This window comes from Rhopilema esculentum, chromosome 4 (assembly GCF_057945365.1).
Source record: "Rhopilema esculentum isolate cy_ngs chromosome 4, ASM5794536v1, whole genome shotgun sequence".
NCBI lineage: Eukaryota > Metazoa > Cnidaria > Scyphozoa > Rhizostomeae > Rhizostomatidae > Rhopilema > Rhopilema esculentum.
The window spans coordinates 369184-393498 of NC_142818.1; the positions used below are offsets into that span (position 1 = coordinate 369184).

Here is a 24315-nt window from a genome sequence, read left to right on the forward strand (position 1 = left end):
AAAGACCCGGACCCTCTGCTGTCGGACTCCTCTTTGTCCCTCAAATCTTCGAACCCTGGCTACGTCACTGGTCTGGAGCACAAGCTACCTGTAACAGCGCATCATGTACATTTTGCTTATACTTATAAGAACAAATAATTTTTTCTTCTACACATCGCTCCCGAGAAAAATGTGTAACTCTAAATTTTCCTTCAAAAAAAACTTGCCTTTTTAGGGAGGCTGCATCCCTCTTAGCTCTTATGTTTCCTACGATTTTGCCAGACAAAAGTAAACAGTTCTCTATCAGCAAAGGCTTCAGTAACTAGAGTGTTTCGATAAGATACCAAATCCGGTGTAAAAATGATATAGATGGATTCGTAGAAATGATGTAGAGCAGAAAATGCTTAAATCCGAAATGGCATGCCAATGATATCAAAATATTTCTTACAAACAACATTACACTTATAGAAGTATTTAGACAACTCAAATAATACGAGGAAGAAATAAAAGAAATATACAGAAAAATAAAGCTCTTCTATTTATACATTTTTAACTTTTAGATTTATGGTGCAAAACCGACATGTTTTCAAAACCAATTCCTATTCTGAAAGAACCCAAAAAATATTAATTAGATTTTGAATGGGTGGGAAAGAGACCTGAAGTGAAGTTATCTTTGCTGTGCGCTGATCTGGAAAAAATGAGGTGTAAGGCTAACTAATATAAAAAATAACATTGCTGTATATCAAATGGCTTGGTTGTCAAAAGTTTCCAATATAGAGAAAGATTCTTCACGCGAGTTTAGCAACTGCAATGACCTTTCGAGGGGCTATCTATAGCCTAAATTTCATCAAATCAGAGCCAGGTGGTTTTCCTCTTATATCTAAAAGACATATTTTATGACGGAGCTATCAAAACTACCAAAAAGTTTGAAAGGGCCTGTTTATATGAGTAAATTTGTCCCGCCTCTCAGCCCGTAAGGTGGAAGGTGGGATGAAATCATCGAATGTTTACATGTAGATGATTACGTTTCACACAGGCTTGATGGTGGGGCGATTTTCTCCATATAAACAGGCCCTAAGACCAATCCATTCAATATTTCAGCGCAAGAGACTTAGTAGAAAACGTAGAAAGGTGTTAGCGGAAGTTTTGGATGAAATTGATCAGTTGAATGATAATATAAATTAAGACGGGGTATGGAATAATATACACATGACAAAAATTCCACTCAAAAAAATATCAGCGGATTCCTTCTTAAAAAATTCACGGTTTTCTAGTTAATATATTTTGGAAAAATGAAAAAACCCTTTCAAGCAGAAAATGCATGTTATGTTTTGAGTTCATCTCCGAGCATTACCACGAAATCTTACACGGCAAAGTACTTGGTCTTCCTTTAAATCACACGATGCTATTGATTAATAGGCTCTATAAAACCCTCAAAAAAAATTCGAGCAGGTCTTTGGATTTTCATTTCCAAATAAAGGAGGAACATCTAATAAACTCTCCTGCTTTCAATCATGTCAGTTTATCATGTAAACGAGAAGAATAGACTTTAAAGCCCAGAAGCAGCAACACGTCCAGAATTGAAACTTCAATTGATGTGAATTGATTACTGATTGATACTCGAAATAAAACCTGAAATGTTGTTTTATCTCGTTATTTGGTAAAGAATTATATTCTGTTCATTTCAGTTTTAGTTTTTTATCACTAGTCCTAGAGAGACACAATGAATCGAAAGTAGTTTTAAAATTCAGTAACTGTATTTTCTATATCAGATAAACTTCCCAGTTATAAAAAATGTCATTTTAAAAAACAGAAAAACCGTCATTTAAACTGTAAGGAATGTCAGACGAAAAATACTTTGTATATTATGTTGCCGCTTTGCTATCTTCAAAGTTTGCAGTACCAAAAGCGTAGTTGGTGGTTAAAAATCCTTCTCATAAAAATATACAAGCTTGATGTTTCCTCCCTCTTTTCCAAATTTCTTCTCCTTTTCCTTAACATTGCCAACTTACAAAAGAAATACGGCATATCTGCCATCTTTGCTCTGTGGGAACATGTGTTAAAGGCGCAGCTATTGAAATACCAAAACCTCAATCAAGTGTAAATAGATACGAGGCTGCACATGTTTGTTTATCTTGCTTCTCGCTATTCGTTTTATGGCCTAAATTGGATTTCTAATCTTTTTTCTTCATCATTCTGCCACTATGAAGAAATGAGTGGTTGCAGACAATTCTCTCTATCGTAACAGAGTGATCCAAAAGAATTAGTTTAGCAATGCGTAACTATTGCATTTGACGCCATGGGGCCTAAATCTGGCAGCTGCTTTTAGCTTTCTTGAATCTCCAAGTGACAGAACTGTGTTGCCGTAAACACTAACGAAGTGTCACCAAAAAGATATCTCCCATGCAGATTTGCATGTTAGGCCTCTGTCACAACATTCTATGGTTACAAATCAACAAATTTCTTAAATGACCATATCTTTATTGCGGAATCTCTAGATCAGTGCAGACTTCATTTATAGCATACCTAAATCTAAGTACAATAAATTATTGCACATTTCGCATGAAATAGGGTGGAGCCTTGAAGAAACGTTGTTTCCCATGACCGTTATTTTTTCTATCAATGTGAGCAACCCCCATTTGCTACAAAATACTAGAAGAAAAATTTATCAGTGAATTTTTATAAATGCCGTAAGTATAAAAAGTCCTAAACAAGAGCACATTTTGTTCTAGACCAATCAACGGGTTTGTTTACAAAATGTCATTAGCCAATCACCGGCCTCCATTTCGAGCTTGATTTTTGAATGTTTCAAACCAAAACACAGTTGCTGTGGAGAAAAACCTACCCCCATACTTTTGCCCGGGAAAAAAATTTACGTTCTTTAACCTGGAAGATTTTTCAAACTTAGTTTCTAGAGTATTTGTTTCGTACAAATCTCGGAGCCCTAAGCAGAAACACAAACGGTGTCTAAAATATCTGCACTGAAACATCACCTATTGCCCACCAGAGACCTACCTCCAAAAATGGCCAGCCCCTAATTTACTTTATATGAAGCTTTCGTTAATTAAACAAGGAAAAATTTTAAGATTTAAGTTACCTGATAGTTTGCGCAAGCAAATCACCCAGCTATCACTTGGAAATAATGTATTTTCTTAAAAAAACTAGGCTTTATAATTGCCTATTCCCTCCTCTACACTACCGCACGGGATGCCTAGGCCCTTTCTGAACATTCCTCCTGAGCACCACAGTCAATGAAACTCAAACCACTTTTGTGAAGCCATTAGACATCAGTCTATAGTTTGAAGCCAAAAAGGCCAAAATATTGGCAATACTTTCAATTCAATTTTTGAGGGATATCATCTTTTTAAAAAGTAACAAAGACCCACTTTTTCTAGACAGTCTCAAAGCCTTGAAACCTTACTGATACCTGCTAAAATGTTTTTAGAACAAGGCACGATAACTTTAGAAATATCTTTGCTAAATCAAATTTGGTTGTTTGAGAACCAATATGATCAAATTGGCCTTGAATTTTGTGGCAAGTGATACATTATCAGCCTTTGGTCGTTTCAAAGCTATTTTCAGCCGAACGTCCTTTCAAGGCATTTGAGGCACGCTACTGCCAATAGCGAAAATTTTATGTTAACTCACTCTCCTCACGAAAGTATCTGGAAAGTTTCGAATTTACAATTTGTAGATTTTTGATTGCAAAACTGTTTTCTGAATTTCCTTGAATTTTTCTATAAGTTTCTTTGGCCTTTGAACTGTTTATTTGTGTAACTGTTTATTTGAACTGCTTATGTGTAAGTAAATGTTGTGAGGGTTTTTGTCAAGCTGGTAGCGAAGGAAACGAAAATGAATCCCAGTCACCTGACATTTGACATCCGTTGATTTGCGTAAGGCAAGTAGCGCAAAGGTTTCTTATTTTAAGAAAAATATATAACAGATGAAAAGAGCAGAAGTTTTGCAACAGTTTGATGACTTGTTTCATTTTGTAGGGGTTTCTCAAAAATTATTATCACTAAATTAAAGAGTCGTTATCATCAGCCTGAATTTGTTTTTGTCCGAAAAGGAATTCGATTGTTGAACTGTCCTGATACTTTTGTGAGGGGAGTGTTTGCATTCAAGGAGATGAAGTGTGGTTTTGACAAAACTGCAGCATTGGTTTTCCGTGCACTGGATTGAACATTGCCGCAATGAATTGATGGACTTGGAAATTTCGAAAAATTCGAAAAGATAGGCTTTCGAAAAGATGGACTTGGAGGCTTTCGAACAATTCTATATGGATTGAGTTCTCTTGTAACATACACACAATGGTCTCCGTTGAAGTACAAAAAATTTGGACCAAGATGTTTGACCTATTTTTTCATAACATAAGGAAATGAGCAGTTCATTAATAACACAGAGGGAAATGCGCAGTCTTAGACACCCAAGCATAAAGCTAAGTATCTGTGAGTTTACATAGAAATCTTACAAGGTTGTGCAAAGAAAGGCTTAATTTATTGCAAGTACAGGTACTTGTAGGTACAGTGTACATGGCCCATAAAACATAGTAATTTTTTACAAGTTTACTCCCTCTTGAGACAGATAGTTTTGAAAAAAGAGAAATTCAAAGTGTTTTCTTTCTGTTGGGATAAATACATGCATGTATAGGTGTCACCGACCGATTAGAAAACAAGCATAGCATTTGGTAACATTCTAGCAGTTCTGAAACGTTCCTACAAAGCAGAAATATCATTTAGAACTATGGTCATAAAGCCACAGAATTCATTTACAGAGGCAAGTCTTGCTGAAGTAAATCGGTACGAGAATAAATTTTAACTCACGGCCAATTTGATCATGTTGGTTCTCAAACAACCAAATTTGATTTAGCAAAGATATTTCTAAAGTTATTGTGCCTTGTTCTAAAAACCTTTTAACAGGTATCAGTAAAGTTTCAAGGCTTTGAGACTGTCTAGAAAAAGTGGGTCTTTGTTACTTTTTAAAAAGATGATATCCCTCAAAAATTGAATTGAAAGTATTGCCAATATTTTGGCCTTTTTGGCTTCAAACTATAGACTGATGTCTAATGGCTTCACAAAAGTGGTTTGAGTTTCATTGACTGTGATGCTCAGGAGGAATGTTCAGAAAGGGCCTAGGCATCCCGTGCGGTAGTGTAGAGGAGGGAATAGGCAATTATAAAGCCTAGTTTTTATAAGAAAATACATTATTCCCAAGTGATAGCTGGGTGATTTGCTTGCGCAAACTATCAGGTAACTTAAATCTTAAAATTTTTCCTTGTATAATTAACGAAAGCTTCATATAAAGTAAATTAGGAGCTGGCCATTTTTGGAGGTAGGTCTCTGGTGGGAAATAGGTGATGTTTCAGTGCAGATATTTTAGACACCGTTTGTGTTTCTGCTTAGGGCTCCGAGATTTGTACGAAACAAATACTCTAGAAACTAAGGTTGAAAAATCTTCCAGGTTAAAGAACGTAAATTTTTTTCCCGGGCAAAAGTATGGGGGTAGGTTTTTCTCCACAGCAACTGTGTTTTGGTTTGAAACATTCAAAAATCAAGCTCGAAATGGAGGCCGGTGATTGGCTAATGACATTTTGTAAACAAACCCGTTGATTGGTCTAGAACAAAATGTGCTCTTGTTAAAGTCCTATTACTGCACACTTTAACTGTTGCTTGCTTCACAAAACCGTTTTGTTACTACACAAAGTGGCTATCGATGCACCTTAAAATTAGGTATGGTTTATAAAGAAAGTCCCGCCTTAGACATCTATGAAATGCAAAAGGCCAATATCGGTATCAAAGCTTAAGGTTAATTAAAAAACTACAGGATTTTTTTGAACGATAAATATTCAAAAGGTTTTTTAAGTTAGTATTCTTGACTTGTAATCATGTTGATTTCAGCTCTTTGATATTTGATTTTCTTTATATTTTAGTAAGACTTTTTATTTCGAAGAGAACTTCTATGGATAACATTCTTTCTTATATTGAAATTACCTCCATGTACATGGACACCAAGTTGGACATTTGAAAAATGTCTACTTTGTCAATCGAATTCTCCTTGTGATTTGAAAGTCAGATCAAATAGACCATTCCAAAATGTTTCTTTGCTGTTAATCCGTGTATACGTATGGTACCAAAAAAGGACCTTCCATCCATTCAAAGGAACTGGGCGAGGGCTTTCATTGATGGCTCTGAAAAAGTAACCTTAAACGTAACCGTAGACGTAAGCAGCTAAAAAAGGTTCCGTTATCAAGAGTTTACGAGCCAGTGTGATTCTGGCTACGTAGGATACACAACCAAAAAATTTGGGGTATAGAGTAAAGCAGCATGCCCCTTCTAGCATTAAAAAAAACCCACCCCTAAAGAGAACAGCCACCTTGGTCTTGTAGATTTGAAGAAACTACAACTAAATTATGAGATTCTGTTATCGGGCAGCATTTGCTGGAAAACCCAGATTATACTAAGAACTATAGTTGCAACATTCTTCGGTTTAGTGGCAAAGCCCAACCGCCGTTCCATCTAGCACTTTAGGACTCCATTTTTTACAGGCAAGCAGCACTGATTGGGAACCTCAACAGTCAAATGCTCGCGTTTCTGATTGGCCTATTTCGATCCACAACTGGGTAATATTTATTTCCTAGCTTAGGGTTTTATTCTATGTTCTGACGTTTTATACTCTTAAAAGTGTCAGACGAAAAGCTTAAATGTGACTCAAAAGGTCGTAATCTTTTGGGAGCGAGAATAATCTAAAGGCCACTTATACAAAAACTACATTGAAACCAATCTACCTTCTTCCTGCTATAAAATATTTTGGCCGAAGTACTTTTGAATTTTAACAATAGCAAAACCCGACGGGAGGCGTCAAGAAAGCCATTTTGTCCAAAACTAAAGGCGAATTTAGTTAGAGGTAGCAAGTTTAAAGCTATGCGGGTGCTGCGATCCAAATTTTTTAAGAATAACTAATTATGGTTCATGAGTTGTTGTTCTGGTGCCAGCTCAGTTACTGATAAACCTCATAAAATTAAAACGATTATTTGAATTTTAAAAGAAAGCAAAGCAACAATGCTGTATCAAAATATATATTTATTCGTTTTCAACAGTGAATTTCAATTTACAGTAGATCATCAAATATACAACATCAATAAAGCATATTCTTCTGTGATTGTAAAATAGTTATTAATTCCGATGGAAGCTTTGGCAGCTACTAAGACTTCAAAGTGTTTTAGAGTCGCGAATCCTCATCAGCATTGTTGTAGGCCATGTTAACCTTGGCACTGACACCGTCTGCTTCTTTCTGGAAATCAACTGTGAATTCCTTGCCTCCATCTTTGTCTCCAAGCGTTTCGGCAATGTTCACCCCTTTGGTCTCTGGCAAGTAAAACAACATAGCAACGGCAATCAAACTGCTTCCTCCCATGACAATGAAGGGCAACGAGGCGTGTACCGGCCTCAGTCCGGAAGCAATCCATGGTGCCCCTGCGGATCCAATTCGACTTGCTATTTGCAAAAGTCCAAGCCCCTGTGATCTGCGCCAAATGAAACATGGTTTCGTTAAACAAAAACTGATTTGGTGCAAAGCACATTTCTTTTAAACACAGAGCTACATTATAATTTGTTCTAGGTTAAATTAAAAAGAAAACGATTCCTAGAAGCTTCGTTAGATGTTTAGCTATCCTGAGCAAAGTATCGGCTCAGATTTTACGTGAATGAAAACTCTTATAAAACTATAAGTGAAAATTCGTAAGTTGAGCAGTTACTCGGAGTTTGTTCTCGGTGAAGAAGCTGAGTAATTATTTATGATAATAATGCTAACTAATACACTCTTTTTTTATAAGAACCAGTAAATTTCAGTTCAGGCTGACTGTTCGTAATTTTTTCGAAAATCTGAGGCTGGATTGTTCTTAATTTGTTCTTAATCTAATAGGGTGTAAGCAGTGCGAGTGCTAGCTTTTTCGCTCTAGGGAGGTGTTCAGGCCTCATTTGCCAACTAAGTGAGTGAGACAACCTTCATTTTCCGAAAAGTTCGTATAGTCGATGAAAAAGCACCCACTCATCGCTAAAAATCCTCGATTTTAGAAAAAACGTTGTTCAAAATTGCATTTTGCAGAAGCTCAGCCTCAGCTTGTTTTTAATTTGTTCTTAACTTTTGACCTATTTTGAGGCTCGTGTTCTTATAAAATTGTTCTTATAAAAAAAAGAGTGTTTTTCAACAGTATGACTTGGTCAACTGAAATACCATCTGTTATCATCCAAGGACCCCTACAGTGCTTTTCATCCGCTGGTATCGCAAATTAGGTTACAACAGAGGAGACTTTTCAGAGACTCGTTTAATTGCGGATCGACTAACGTTTTATCCAGAGGCGGATCCAGAGTGAGTTCCTTGGTGCACAGAACTCAATCAGTTTTCCAACATATAGCTAAAGATAGTGTTGCCTGAAACAAGTGATATTCAAACTAAAAAAGTGAAACCTAAAAATTTTAAGTTTCGTCACAGTCTCTTCAAAATCTTAAAATTGCCAGTTTCTTCTCTGTCATGATTTTGTAACGATTTTCCAGACGCTGTGGAGGACAACAGCAGTCAATTCTAGAACTCGGAAATAAACGTTTTGTGTCTCGGAAGTGAACGAATTGAAACAATGAACTTTTTGTTTGGAACACGGATGGAACTCAGTCAACACAGCATCTGGAAAGCGGAAGTGATACCATATTTGTAAGAGCGCTGTAAAATAGCCATTGGTTTATTGGCTATCTATTGTTTCTGTTCTGTTGTCGAACTGCAATTTGCAGTCTGCAAAACATTGAATCGCGACCATCGCAGCATTCTAGCAGATTAGTAAGTGTTTGATAAGATAGGAGATATCGTTAATTTTCCAGGAGTGTTAACTACCTTTGCTTTAAATTGCAGTCTTTGATGGCACGGAAAACCTATTTTCAGAAAGAACACCATATTTTGATGAATAGGCTGGTGTCTACGGAGGCAAAACAACAAATTGCGAACAAAACAAGAAGGAAAAACTTTGCTATGGCATCGAAAACAACCAAAAGGGTATCGAGAAAAGGAGGGGTTTACCATAATTCTCACAGAGGCACTGTTTTTTGTCGGCAGAAAATCGATAATCTAGATTTAGTGAGTAGATAGTATCTACCCCCCGCCCCCGCCCCCCCTCAATGGTACCAAAATACATAAAAATGAATAATAATGTTGTCTTATCCACAATTATCAATGCATTATTTGAAAGTCCCTAGCCTTTGCCTGGGACTCATTCAGATTTTTTTCTTGGATCCGCCCCTGTTATCATTTTAAGTTGTAATATTGTCGTGCTATGTCTTTTGGAAGATATTGTCTTTGCAGCCCTACCAATTTACAAGGGAAAGAGCATGTTATCGTCCTTTTAAAATGTTCTAACTTTGCAGTTCCTTGCATCGAAGCACTGAATCAAATGTATGGCCTCCCTAAAATACATAAACCGAATGTTCCACTTAGACAAGTATTGTCAATGATCGACTCAGCTCAACATGAATTGGCTAAGTGGCTTTCTGAAGAGTTGGACCCTGTTCTTCAAATATATTCAAAAAATTGTGCAAAGGATTTTTCTACGTTCGCTGTGTTCATGCAAAACTTGAACATCAAAAACGAAACATATTTCATGTGTTCTTTTGACATTAGCAGTCTTTTTACAAATGTTCTTTTGAGTGAGACCATCAAAACATGCGCCGATACATGTACCGGAGCGAGCCTAATAGCCCACCATTCCCAGAGTATTAATTGAACTGATGGAGACTGCGACACGTTCAGTTGAATTCAGCTTTAACAATGAAATGTACCAACAAAAGGATGGTGTCACTATGCAGTGGCGGATTTGGGGGGGGGGGCAACTACGGGCAGTTGCCCCTCCCTGGACGAGTTGAAGCAAGTATGGCGCCCCTTTTTGGAAATTGTGCCCCTTTTTTGGAAATCAGCCAGGTGTCTATTTTTGATATGTGAACACAAACATTAAAAGGCAACAAATTTCGGACATAAATATTTCGGACAAAACATTTTCTGACGTTTTTGTAAGTTATTTCGGACGATTCCAGAGAAATTTCGGGCGAATGCAAAAAAAACATGTATTTAGTTGTTTTTAATGCTTTTAAATAATATCTTAAGGTTACTCTTTAAAGTTTTTTTAAACGGTTCATTACTGCTTATTAGTGTTTAAATGGGTCCTCGTCAGGAACTTCAATTATGTTTTGCATGTGATCATAAAAGCTGATCAACCAACGTGCAAGCACAGTTTTGACGATGATCATGCTGACGAGGACTATACTATTATTTTAGAGAATGATGAGGCTGATTTTGGTTAAATTTAGTTTCAAAAAACAATTTTGTATCACTCAGTGCCTCTCTCTACACTTTCTTTCCCTTTGTGCGGTTTGTACACGTTTTTTATTTGATAAGAAACCTAGCTCAGGCCCTACTAGTAGAAGTTTCTTAAATTTGCTATTGTTTTGTATTGTTAATGAAAACAAGAGAACAAAAGAATCTATTGTAATTTACCCTTAATTCTACTAGAAGTTTTGTTATTTTTTATCTAAAGAATCTTAGATAAAATCTTAGTTATTTTTACCCTAAGTTCTACTAGTAGGTTTGTTATAAAGCAGTTTCTTATATATCAAAAATATATAAACAAGAAAATACACATCTTGAACACAAAAATTACACAGTTAAAACAAAAAAAATGTCTTGCTATATTTTTCCGTGTTGCAAAAAATATCGGACATCAAAAATTTCGGATGACAAAAAATTTTGGACGTTAAAATTTTGGGACGCCGCAAATGTCCGAAAATATTAACGTACGGAATTGTTTGCCTTTAATCCTTAATATATCCTATTTCCTAAACTGAGGCTGAGTGTGATGTTTTTCTAAAATGCCCGAATTGCCTTCACCCAGCCATAAAGTTTACATTTGAAAAGGAAGAAAATAGCTCTTTGCCATTTCTAAGTGTTAAGGTTAAGAAGTCTGGCACTGAATTTTTTACCAGTGTATACCGTAAACCCAAATTTTCGGGGTTATACATTCGATAGAGTTCGTTTTGCCCAAAATAAAAGAAAGTGAGCCTCATCAACAACGCTTACACATAGGGCACTGATGATTTGTTTCGAGTCTAAACTTTACATTAGGGAGAAGATAGCAAATTTCCAGTTTACATTGGGGAGAAGATAACAAGTTTCTCGGTTGACGTAAAATTTGGTCCCCAACAATGCCCGGTCAATCTGAAACTACCTTGAATTCGTAACAGTTCCGTGCGTTTTGGAAAACAGATAAAACAGGCCATTTCAAATTGTTTCTTCGTGAATCCACGCTTTGTACACAGTAAAAAAGCCCTTCCCTCCATTTAAAAAGATTGTGGTCCTACCTCACAGAAGAATTCCGTTGTATATGAATTTACGTGTCAGTGTGATTCTGGCTACGTAGGACGCACTACCCAAGGATTGTAGGATAGAATAAAACAGCATGTTCCATCTGGTATTACAAACAAAATCCATCCCCAAAGAGAGCAGCCACCTCGTTCTTGCAGATCTAAAAGTGCCACTAAAACCTGGATACCCAGATTGTGCTGCCCGATAGCAGAATCGTAGGTTTATAATGGCGACATGTTTCGTCTTAGTGGTAAAGCTCGATCGTTATTCCATCTATCAGTTTTGGAATCTATCTTCATTAGCACGAAAAAGCCGCTTTTGTGTAGACAAAAGGAGTTCGTTTTCACCTTAAGACTCCATTGGTAACATTCTCTATAGGCAAGCGGCACTGATTGGTCAACCTTTACAGTCATGTGCTCTTGTTTCTGATTGGCCTATTTCGATCCAAAACTGGGTATATTTATTTCCTAGCGTAGAGCTTTCGATCTATGTTCTGACTTTTAAAACTCTGAAGAGTGTCAGACGAAAAGATTACGTTTACTCAAATGTTTGCAATTTTCAAAGCCATTACAAGTTTTGTACCATCAAAAGATTGTTTAGAAAAATTAACAAAGAAAAGATGAAAATGTAATTGACTATTAGCGGACAATTATACCTGATGACTGTCGGGTAAATTTCAACTGCCCAGGTATATAAACTGTCAAAAGATGTAGCAACGCCACATTTTCCAATCATTCCAACAAGAATCCGCAATATGGATAAGCCTGCAAAAAATACATTTATTAATTTTGTCAGTTGAACAACAAGGACGGTAGGGCCAGATGGAGTATGGAGTATGCAAGACCCGCATTTAAAAATGGGAAATTGTTTCTGAAACCTCTCACACATTTGATTCCTTACAATTTCTAATACCAAAACAACGTATAAAACCTTTTTCTTTTATCATTACTGCTGTTTTGTTACAAAGAGAATCTAAAAATCTTTTATCATTTGATTGACTAGGCACAGAACCAGGGCCCCTTTCAAGCTTTTTGAGTTCAGGGGGTACCTGGATTAATGCCAAGAGATTGACTAAACGAAAGGTTGAATTAGCTGTTCTGGTGAGCAATTGGTATGGAAAGGACGAGAAGAAAAGGTTTGGAGTAGACCTACGCTGTGAAAGAACCTTGAATCTCAATAATTTTTCAGGGAATTGAAAGAAAAAATTGGTTTTTATTTCAATATTTATAGACTAAAAACTGCATATCGTACATACGGCGACCCTACATTTGTAGAAGGGTTCCTTGCCGAAGAAAGGATTTCAGTTATATCGGGAAAACCATGCAAAGCATTGATCTTTATATGTCTTATCATAAGGGCTCGTTTTACTGTGGAATAAACCCAGATCTTCTCAAAACGATATAGAAAATCAACGTCGCTTTGCTGTTCAAGTTGCTACACTTGAATTTATAAATGTTCTGAAATCACATAACCCGAAAGAAGAGCTTGCATGTGAAAAGTTTCCTTTGACAGCTCATGAATTATTCTTAGCTAATCAAGGCTGTAACTTGTAGTAGAATCTTTTGAAAGATGAAAGAAAGAATTAGTCGTGTATACCTTTGCCTTGATCAGTAGGTATCGCTGGAATGAGAAGACAGGCAATGCTGGCAGTAGCTAACGAGATAATGACTGTCTTTTTTCTGCCAAAACTACAAAAAGGTCAAAGCAAAAAGTACTTAGACGTTGGGTTTGCAAAAGCAAGGCGTACAGATATCTAAGTATTCAGTATTCAAGTATTCAAGATAATGAATAAGCGACTTTTTGTTAGACAAAGCCTCCATACAACTTTCCTGCCACAGGTTTACAATACTAATAAATTTTTTGCGCTAAACCTTTGCCTCGAAAATCATAAATCAGCGGTTGTAGTTATAAAACATGTTTATACACTTCATTTCTTTGACAAAGTTACCAAAGATGCAGCTATCTGTTAATTTTTGAATAGAACTCACGCGTTGCAAAAGTATATGGCGAAGACAATGGCAGGAAATTCCACCAATGACGTAAGGATGAAATCTTGGTACATAGCTCCACTGAGGGTATCCGAGGCAAGCGTAACTCCATAATAGACAAGTCCATTTACCACCCTGTCACAAAAATATTCATTAAGCCACAATTTTCACTCATTATTTCACTTTTGCATATCTCTCTTTGCAAGGTCTTTTGCAAAGACTTCTAAGCAAGAAAGAAAAAACAATGTCAAAAATACTCGCAGAATAAGCAAAATATTGCAAACTTTAGTGGGATGGAGCAATGCGTTAAATCAAATGTTATCTTCTTTCCATTTATAATGTTGTGGGCACGTATTAAGGATAAATCTAGTTCAACTCCTTTCAAAAGGTTTAGACCGATTGTTTAACCTTCTGTGTGTAACAAACAAGGTCAGAAAATACCCGATAAGCTTATATGTCTAAAAAGTTTACTCAAAATACTTTTTTATAGAAGTACCTATTTTCTGCAGAGTCTGAAAACTCCGATTATTCTTAAATTTTTATTAAGCGACACAAATTGTAAATTTGCTTTGAGCAGAGCAGAGCAGAGAGCAGAGCAGAGAGCAGAGCAGAGAGCAGAGCAGAGAGCAGAGCAGAGAGCAGAGCAGAGAGCAGAGCAGAGAGCAGAGCAGAGAGCAGAGCAGAGAGCAGAGCAGAGAGCAGAGCAGAGAGCAGAGCAGAGCAGAGAGCAGAGCAGAGAGCAGAGCAGAGAGCAGAGCAGAGAGCAGAGCAGAGAGCAGAGCAGAGAGCAGAGCAGAGAGCAGAGCAGAGAGCAGAGCAGAGAGCAGAGCAGAGAGCAGAGCAGAGAGCAGAGCAGAGAGCAGAGCAGAGAGCAGAGCAGAGAGCAGAGCAGAGAGCAGAGCAGAGAGCAGAGCAGAGAGCAGAGCAGAAAGCAGAGCAGAAAGCAGAGCAGAGAGCAGAGCAGAGAGCAGAGCAGAGAGCAGAGCAGAGAGCAGAGCAGAGAGCAGAGCAGAGAGCAGAGCAGAGAGCAGAGCAGAGAGCAGAGCAGAGAGCAGAGCAGAGAGCAGAGCAGAGCAGAGAGCAGAGCAGAGAGCAGAGAGCAGAGAGCAGAGAGCAGAGAGCAGAGAGCAGAGAGCAGAGAGCAGAGAGCAGAGAGCAGAGAGCAGAGAGCAGAGAGCAGAGAGCAGAGAGCAGAGAGCAGAGAGCAGAGAGCAGAGAGCAGAGAGCAGAGAGCAGAGAGCAGAGAGCAGAGAGCAGAGCAGAGCAGAGCAGAGCAGAGCAGAGCAGAGCAGAGCAGAGCAGAGCAGAGCAGAGCAGAGCAGAGCAGAGCAGAGCAGAGCAGAGCAGAGCATATTTCTAAGAGTGTAATGGCTACTCTTCTTTGTTAATGATCTCTAGAGATTGAGGAAACACTAAATTTAATGTTTAAGATTGTATTAGATTGGCAGTTGCCAAATTTTAAAATGCTATTTGATAGACTACAGTTACAAGTAAGAAAGAAAGTCAACTTCTCGAATTCATTTAAGAAGGCAATTAGTAGCAAAACACCATACCAAAAAGGGCAGTCCCCTGACCCATTGCCTCCCCCCCCCCCCCCCCCCCTGACACCTTTTACATGGCTTCTACAATAACATTCAACTTCTAAACTAAATTAATATTTTTCATTCTGTCCTACCAGACATAGCTTTGTACTAAGCTCTGCAAAGCCATTTTGGTTGGAACAAAGAGATCAATGGGATTTGCTTTGACTTTTGGACCAGTACATGGAGCTTTAAGTGTTACATTGTCTGGCAGCTGTTTCTTATTGAACTTTGCAATTCTTCGCAGTAGTTTCATTGCTTCCTCTTGGCGGCCATTAAGGTTTAACCATCTTATTGACTCTGGGACGAACCTTGAAGATTAAAATTAGTATTATTAAAAAAGATATAGCAGACTGAGAGAAAAGAAGCTTTCAATGCTCATTTTTTATCCAACTCTAGTTGCATGAAGCGACAACCCTAGAAATCTTGCTGGATATGGTGATCATAACTCTCTAGGAAGATGGATTCCAACAAAGTCTTTTATTTGCATAATTCTGTTCTCTAAATCTGTTTTCTGAACCAATGTTAGCTCTGCCTATCGAGGACAATATAACAGATCCGTAAATAATTTTTGGTTTCTTACGAGTCATGAATGTGAAAGGTGAATGAGAAAAATTTGAATAAAGATATTATTGCTTGAATAAAAAAAGGTATGAGATTATCATGCAGCAAAAAAAGAATCAAGAAACGAATGATTGAGTTGCAATTCAGCATCGTCTTCTTCTGCTGCTTTTACCAAAGCTTGCACAGCTTTGCCTATACTGAATCAATTACCGTTAAAGTGTATTTGTTGTTTATCGAGAAACTATAGATAAAATATTTTTGGCATAAATCTTTTCGATTCTGGTTAATTTCTTTGCTCATAATCAACATTTTTTATAGAATATTTGAGAAAAGCTAAGCACAAAAATCAGTTGTCAGGAGAATTTTCATAAACTAAAGTTTGTCAAACAAAAAAAACTGTACGCAAATAAATATCTAAAGGAATATCTTTTGATTCTAAATTTTCTTTGCATAAGGCAGAAAAATATTTTGTTTGCTTGTACTTACTTGGCGAAAGCAAGTACAAAGATATATGGGACAGTGGATATAATGTAGAGCTTTTTCCATTCGCGAATGAAATAGGCCTGTACTCCGAGAATAATCAGCGACACAGCATAAAACGACCACAAAATAATTCCACTAAGTGGTCTGTATCTTGTACCAACGAACTCAGAAGCCACGACGAACATTTGAACGCCTGTGCCTGGTGTGAAGAAACCAACAATGATTCTGGTAGTGAGGAAGACCCAAACATTAGGTGAAAATGTGCTGAGAAACCCAACAATGATTATCACACCCACAGATGGAAACATGACCTTCCGACGACCAAACCTGTAAGAATAAAAGGGAATGGTTTATTTTATTTGAAAATGATAAAAAAACAAACGAGCTGAATCGGTATGACAGGGGCCTACATATCTGAATATATCAGTTTTCCTTTATTTACCTTTAATTACAGCTTTTCCTTTGACTTATCTATTGATCTAATCATTTATTTATCTATTTATTTATTTATCTATTTATTTATTTTTTAATCTATTTATTATTTTTTATTTATTTTTTTTCATCTATTTATTATTTTTTATTTATTTATTATTTTTCTATTTATTTATTTATTTATTTATTTATTTATTTATTTATTATCTTTTTATTTATTTATTTATTCATTTATTTATTTATTTAAAGTTTCTTACAAATCAAATTTCAAAACTGTTCTAGGTTAAAAGTAGTTTAAGGAGAATTGTATGAAGATCTTCTTTAATGAAATGAAACAAAAGAATTAAGTTCTTCAATATCTTTTGATTCAAATCTGCAAAATTTGTATAACCTATCAGACACAAAAAGATTCTAAATAAAGGGGGTTGGTAGACCGTTTTATCGAGTCCAAATTTTTATAAACAGGCGGAGAATAAATAATTGGAGGGGGTGGTCTCATTAGTAGCGAAGATATTGCTGAGATTAATTGCAAGGACATGTTAAAGTTTCACAATTTCATTCGAAAATTCGCATGTTTCTCTATTCTCGACCTCAGAGTATGTTGCATCAACGAGGCCATTTTCTATTTCCACCAATTGCACAAAATCAGCCACGCGTTGGGGAATGGTCAAAGAAATCATCTGTGAGCTATTTGGGTGGACTTATGCTCTTTAGCACTTCATAAAAATTGGATATATAAGATAATGCAAAAGGATTGATTAGTTAATCACATTGACTCTTTGGAGATAGCTTAGAGAGAAGAATGTTATTCGTCACATGATTTAACTATATGATGACAAATTTAGCCTGGGCGCAGAACTTGTTAGTTGCAAGTGACCAAGAAAGGTGAGTCATTGTCAATCGAAACTCATGGCCATTTGTGCACCTTACCTGTCAGCTACGATGCCAATAGCAACAGCACCAACTGCCCACCCAATGAAAAATAACGACGTTGTCAAGTACCCGTAGATTTCTCCGTCGCAGTAGAGGTCAAACTGAAAAACAATAATACCAACAATATGAAACGTGATCATTCTAAGTAATTGTATATTAGATGTTTTCATACAATGAATGTTTGAAATGGTAGTGTTGTGTATTAGGCATAAACCATTTTATACTAGCCTTTGATTAGAGTTGATTGATTAGATTTAATGATATAGAAGCGCCGAAAGCGCTAGATGTCTAACTCACAGGTACGCTGTGAGGCAAATTTGTTTACTTCGGCCATTTTGAATAGTGGCAAAAAGGAACTTGCTCCATACTGAGCCCTTATAAATTTGGTAAAAGCAAGGATTGATTTCGTTCTATGTGAAATTTGGTGAGTGGCCTTATATTGTACTTAAATTTTTGAATTGATATTTGAAAAATAAGCCGTCATTCGCAAATTCCAAGCATTTACAGTCGCGGTGCTTGCTGTGGTGTTTTCTGTCTTGTCGAAATTCCAGAAAATAATGAATGATCTGTTTTAAAACGGATCCAGCAACAATGTTTAGCCACTCAATGCATACATTTCTTAACACAGCTGTACAAAGATGTAATTTAGTTAATTTTTCTTTCTTTGTTTACAGACACTGCTATGAATTATCTAGGCCCAACTCTAGAAAAAGCTAAAATAAGGCATAATTCAGTGCTTGGTTATTAATAACAGAGTTCGAATGTAGTAACCAAGTTTTGATTTCATATAATCATTGATATTTTTCAACTATTTTAAAACCATACTCGTTGCTTGTAATTATTCTTCAGCACAATGCACCACTCCCCGTATCTTTAGGCCTATAAAATACCTTCGGGGTACATTTTCATGACAAAGATAATTAATTTTGCCTTACCGAAGAGAAAGAAATTTGATTCATATCAAATTTCTTTTCTGCAAATTCAATTTGACAAACTACATATAAAAAATTCGCACTTTCCTACTCATGCTATTTTAGGTTCCAAACGATAGACGGACAAATTCAAGAATTATATATTTAAAATGGTCTATATTATAAGACAATAGACTCATAAAGTTCTTTCTAATTTATATGAAGATGAAAATTGCAAGCACATAGTTTTCAACTCATAAAAACACTACAGGCCACTGCTATGGAAGAAATCATTTTTTTATTTTCTGAATGCAACAGGTATTCAAAATGATAGCCAAAAGAGGGCAGCACTTTTGCATTTTTTAGGAGATGAAGTGCAAGATATATTTGAAACATTAGGTGAGGTAGGCACAATATATGACCAGGCAGTAAACAAGATAGATAGTCATTTTGATATCAAGAAGAATAATCCATTTGAAAGATGTGTATTTCATGAAACAGGTAAAGAAACAGAAAAGATTCATAGATTCATATGTCACTAGGTTGAAAAAGTGAATCATTCATCGTGAAAGTGGTGATGCAGCAAAGGATGAGATAAGAGATCAAGTAGAAGCAAAATGCAAATCAAGTAAGCTTCGAAAAAGATTGCCACAAGAACCAGATTGCCACAAGAAATAAAATGGCTCGAAGCTTTTGACGAAAACTGAAAGCAGATGACGATCTTTTTATATCAACCAGAATATTGTTCCAAAATCCTTGCATGGCCACAAAAACTTTTTTTGGATCAAGTATCAAGTAATTGGCAACCAGGGCTTGATACAAATGAGAGCTAATAGAGGACTGAGAGATAAGGTAGCTAGCTACATAAAAACAAAGCAAAGGAAAATTTCGTGTTAATTTCTAGCCTTGCTTTCATAAAAATAAAAAGTCGCAGTTTTGCTGTTATATTGTTTATTGTTTCTTTTTAAATTTGTTTTGTCTATGGTACAAAAATTTTTTTGTGGATGTTAGAAATTTTTGTTGGATCCCTTTCCCTCTGTCTCACTAAATTATCTAAATTTTGTGTGAAAGAGACCAGATTTGGTGCAAGTTCCACTCGGGAGAGCTTGTACTTTTCTTTTTGCACACTAAGACACTAAGCAACTCGTAAGCAACTTTGAGGTTAGAAAAACCTAGATGGCAGCTTTGTTATGCAGCTTTGAGGACTGGTCCTAAATTGAATTGTTTCCTAAAGATATGTTTAGCATTCGTTGGCAGGTCAAGTGTCATATACCACCAACATCGATTTTTTCTTATAATGTACACCACCCAAAGAAAGTACTTTATTAGGTTGCTTAACAACGAAAGCATGGACCAGGTGTTATCATAGCGCGTAGAGATCATTAGTTTCAAGACAAGTCCCTTTTTTGTTGAAAAAAATTCCTTTTTTGTCCAAGTCACTAGAATATTTTCAAAAGAAGGAGGAATTTGACAAATCTGAGACACTCAGTGGTAGTTAAAGGATTCATGCCACCTATTTTTCCCTTAATTTTTTACTGACGAATTCGGTAGAAAATAGGTCAAAATTGAGCATTTCAAAGTTTTCCGACAAAAATTTCATTTGGAGGGGGCCGTAGACGCAAATTAACGAAGTATCACGTGACCGCTTGACGTAAAGTTGACAAGCGGAGACAGGCCTACACTTGAAATGCATAGGCTTTTTGCTACTCGCGTGCAAAAAGTTGATTTATTTTGCAAAAATGAGTAATTCAGAAATAGATTTTATCACTACACGTTGTTTTGGGATGTCGTACATTTTAGTTTTGAACAATGTATAAAAAACGGAAAACACAGCAAATAGACTAATGCAACAACGAATTCATCAAAGGAAGGAAATAGACGTAGAGGTTGGGGAAACGGGATGACGCTCGAGCAAAGGGAATGAAAATACTGAGTGGGGAGTTTTTTTACTCGTTAAATGGAGAAAAAGGTTTGATTTATGAATTATTTGCGGTTTTCAACTCTCTGTCCTTCACCTATTTTCGATTGAAATTTAGCTAGGGTAGGAAGGTTGCTGGAGCAATTTTTTGTTTTTTGCTTTGTTTTTATCGTCTTATGGGCTAGTAATACAGTCGATCCGTTTTGATAAAACAGTTCCTAAATGAAAGATTCCCGAGAGCTTCTTCGCCAGTAAGCCAACGGTCAGATGCCACAAAATATCTCCGTGCCCCCAAAAAATCAGGAATACATACTTTTTGGCTTTCCATATAAATACATTGGTTATGCTTGCAAATGCACTGCTTCAGACATTGCTATCTTGTATTTTCCTTGCAAAAATGATTTATACAGTGACATGAAATTTCCCCTTCGAACCCCCATATCTTGGGAACACCTACACGCACGCCCGATCAACATCCAGATTCAAAATCCACGCCTAAAACTACCCCATGAAAATCATCCAATAATTTGTACTCTCAGGGGCAATGCTGCCCATTAAGCAACTAGTCTAAGTGCAATGCTTTCAATGTCGAGGTTGTCAATTTCTACGTCCAGCATCACGTGATACATTTCCCGCCAAAAGTTAAATAGCCGTTTTGGGGCTCTTACAAACCCTAGATCGTGACAATATTTTGGAATCATGTTCACATGGCTTTTATTTACAAGTTACAAGAGGAAAAAATTTGGCGCCAAAATAGGTGGCATAAGTCCTTTAGGGATCTGCGCTTTCTGCTGATATAAGTCATATTTTGTTACCTCCAACGCATGGAAACAAAAAACCTTTTGAGGTTTGTACATTCTTTTAAGCAATAAACTTGCCTAGAAAGTATCATTTTACGATATTTGTCAATTATTTTGATATGGTTAGAATCACCAAACTCTTGTGCATCGAATCATATATAGTTTAATCCGATTCCGTTAATAGTTTATCTTTTAGAAAGAGAAGACTGTGTCAGAAACGTATACCGTAACCATAAAGTGAACCTTAAGAGGAACATAAGCATTGATATTGTGTCACCTGTTACTGATGGCCCGAGGCAGAGTTGCCAATTTATATCGTAATTTCATTGACGCTTGAAATCGGCAAGAAGACAATTTATATAAAAGACAAAAGCACTATAATAATCTTAATCCGATAACGATGGAAAACGATCTGAGGATCGAATCAGATCGTGTTGTTCTGATCCGTTCCGTTCGATCCGAGGATCGTTTCAGAGTACATGTACAAAATCGATGTTTTGTATGTTCCGTAAGTATGCTTTCAAAAGAAAGTTTTGCATCACTCGTGCGTGGGCATTACTCTTTATCACGCAGTTGCCATGGTATCTAGTGGACTTTATTAATACCCATCCTTAGTTGCATGCCAATTTCAACGCCGTTCTGCCTGAGGCTTTGAAGCTCCAGCTTGAACTTGTATTATTTAAGAGTTTTACAAAATGAAGAAGATTGAGAAGATTATTTAAGAAGATTGAGTGGATCGTAACAAAGACCTCGTGCTTCCCTGACTAAGCTCTAACTAGCAATTTCTCTCTAATAGCATGGAAAATATTTTTACGGAAGATGAATGCAAGGAAACCCCAACCTGTACGATGGTGACATAGTTGAGTGTTGCAATTTATTGGATCCGCTCTGTTCACCATTAGCAGTGACACTGATAGTTAAGAATTAATTGAATTGTAAAGAATAATAGATAAAACAGCTACAAACCTGAGTCATGATTGAGTAATCTTTTGAATAGACAAACTCCCATTCTTTTCTCTCCAATTTGCATCTTTCTTCATACAGTGAATCACCCAAGATGAATGTCATATTCTGCGGAAAAGTGCAAACCGTGCTATTGTATGTGCAACGCCATGGCGAGTTGTGCGCAGCAAAATACATCATGAATTCTTGAAGTGCTTGGGGTATAATGGAAATGCATAGCAAGGCTTCTAGAACATATTGAAAGCGAGAAAATTCTCCAACAAGTGGAAGTATACTGTCCACATCAAGCTCTTGCATTTTCCCTTGAGATGCCATTTCCCTTAGTTCAGTCGCTTGAAGGCATTTGATAGAGCTAAAAGTGACACGCGAACAGTTTCAGCGTTTCTGCAAATCGGCGAAACACTAGACCCCAGAGTGGTTTCACGCGAGTAGTTTCAAGTTCCTTTCAAATGCGCATGCCCCAATCCAGTTATTTTTGGATTCGCTTTACTTTTGCATGCAAAATGCAAAACTTGAAAATCATGACAGACTGGAACAAAGCACCAGACTTATTTTCGTGATACCTGGGGGCATGGAGAGCATTGCCAGAAGGAGTGCCGTTTTTTTCGATTTCAGGGGGTCAGCTGGAGATAAAAATCGTATGACTTAGATGACTGATCTAGATGACTGATTTAGATGACTGATTTATTACTTTACATGATCCATATGTAAAACTACTTTTTGTTTTATTTCGGTACATTCAAAACTTCTCAAAACCGGGGGTTAGCACATAACTTTGCACGCTAATTTTCAAGCATTGGTGCCGTTGAACCTACTTCTGAATGTAGATTTTTTCAATTTAGAACATTGCAAGTTAATGAAACATGAAAGATGCTCTAGTTTAAATGTCTTAAAATATTAGGCCACGCCAATTCTTTATATTTGATGAAAAAATATCGGGGAATTGATTCTCCGAATTCGAAACTGCCAAAAATCAGTGCAACCAAAATTAGTCATGGGCGCTCCATATCGGTAAAATTTGCATCCCCGGTCGGTAACGATGTCTGCTAAAAGAAAATAGGTGTGGCAGGAGGGCAGATATTGCAAGTTGGTTGTCGGATAGACTGGAAATAGGTGCAAGATATTCTCACCATTTGATGTAATCCTTTTCCTGAGCATTTCTTTTTGCAGCAAAGGAATTACAGTATTAATCCATCAATCTGTAGTGCTTTCTTTACTTCTAAATTAGTCTCACTTCCTGGAATGTCAATTTTCAACTTAGGAGTAAGGCACATTACTTCCTGAACAACTGCATAAATTTGCTGGAGTCTGGAATTTGATGTCCTCGAACTAGGGCAAAAGTTGATGGGGATCTGCTTGTTCCCCCATTCTCTTTTTTTTGTGAATAAAAAATACGAATGCTTGTTTCTTGAAAAGACCAGTTACTCAAGTTGGATTATGGTCATTATTGTCAAGCGTACAGATAATGGAAAAGCCTTTATTTAAATTTACAGGACACACAATATCACATTCTAGACTTCGGTTGCAACCGAACTAGATCACTAGCGAAATCATACAAACACTTATTCGCTTATTCCTAGCTGACAAAGTTTTTCTTCCAGCATATAGCGGCAGGAAGGATTTCAGTGGCAAGGACGGTTTTTTTATGGGGAAGGGATAATCCTAGCCAAATGAACAGTGTCTTTGAAATCAGCGACTGAGAATGTGCATAAAACCTTGCAAGACAAGCAAGGATTGTCTTAGGCCCGCTCGTGCTGTCTAAATTTCGATAGCGCACATTGAACAGTCCTTGCAAGCAACCTTGCCTTGCTCTGTCGCGCTGTTTTGTTTTTCAACTAATGTATAGTTTTTTTCATATTCCACTAAAAATTTACAAGACAAGTTACCTATTACGCTACCTACTAAAATTACTCAACAAACACTACAAGGACGTTGATACCACGGGGAGCAATAGACTATGACAGCCCCGTGAAAGATTGACATAGAAAGAATAAAAACTACCAGGTGTATCAGGAAATATGCACCACCCGCCCACAAAGCCGCACCTGAAAAGCCACCAACCGACACAGATAATTGGATTCGAATTAAACAATGCTATAAAGATTATGTCCCAGGCCTCACTTGAGGAATTATTAGCGATTGTGTGGCCCCCACCACGACTTCCCAAGCATGCAGCACCCCTCCCCCGACGCACCGATCACATAAAAATACAAAAAAGAACATAAGAATACTACAAAAGAATTAAATTTACATTTACTAGACGGAACTTTACAAACAAGATGCTCTACAATGACGTACTTGGTGGTTATGCGAGGTATAACAAACTATGCTGCAGTCCTAATGAAATCGACCAGTTTCATGGACGAA

General features: G+C 36.8%; 1 protein-coding gene across 1 annotated transcript; it reads right to left on the reverse strand.

Moving 5' to 3' along the window:
- Positions 1 to 5622: 5622 nt before the first annotated feature.
- On the reverse strand, positions 5623 to 22699 carry LOC135691404 (solute carrier family 22 member 15-like). Its single transcript, XM_065209256.2, has 8 exons — positions 21952 to 22699; positions 17354 to 17457; positions 15995 to 16318; positions 15040 to 15255; positions 13365 to 13499; positions 12973 to 13064; positions 12032 to 12140; positions 5623 to 7501 (listed from the first exon to the last, which is right to left on the reverse strand). Exons 1-8 carry the CDS (start codon positions 22261 to 22263, stop codon positions 7198 to 7200), a joined length of 1596 nt encoding a protein of 531 aa, XP_065065328.2. The 5' UTR covers positions 22264 to 22699; the 3' UTR covers positions 5623 to 7197.
- Between the last annotated feature and the right edge of the window lie 1616 nt (positions 22700 to 24315).

Coding starts and splice junctions, on each gene's coding strand:
- LOC135691404 (XM_065209256.2), bottom strand. CDS start 22,263: ATGGCATCTCAAGGGAAAATGCAAGAGCTTGATGTGGACAGTATACTT. Junction 16,319..17,353: donor ATTGGCATCGTAGCTGACAG/GTAAGGTGCACA, acceptor TTATTCTTACAG/GTTTGGTCGTCGGAAGGTCA. Junction 13,065..13,364: donor GCCATATACTTTTGCAACGC/GTGAGTTCTATT, acceptor ACCTTTTTGTAG/TTTTGGCAGAAAAAAGACAG.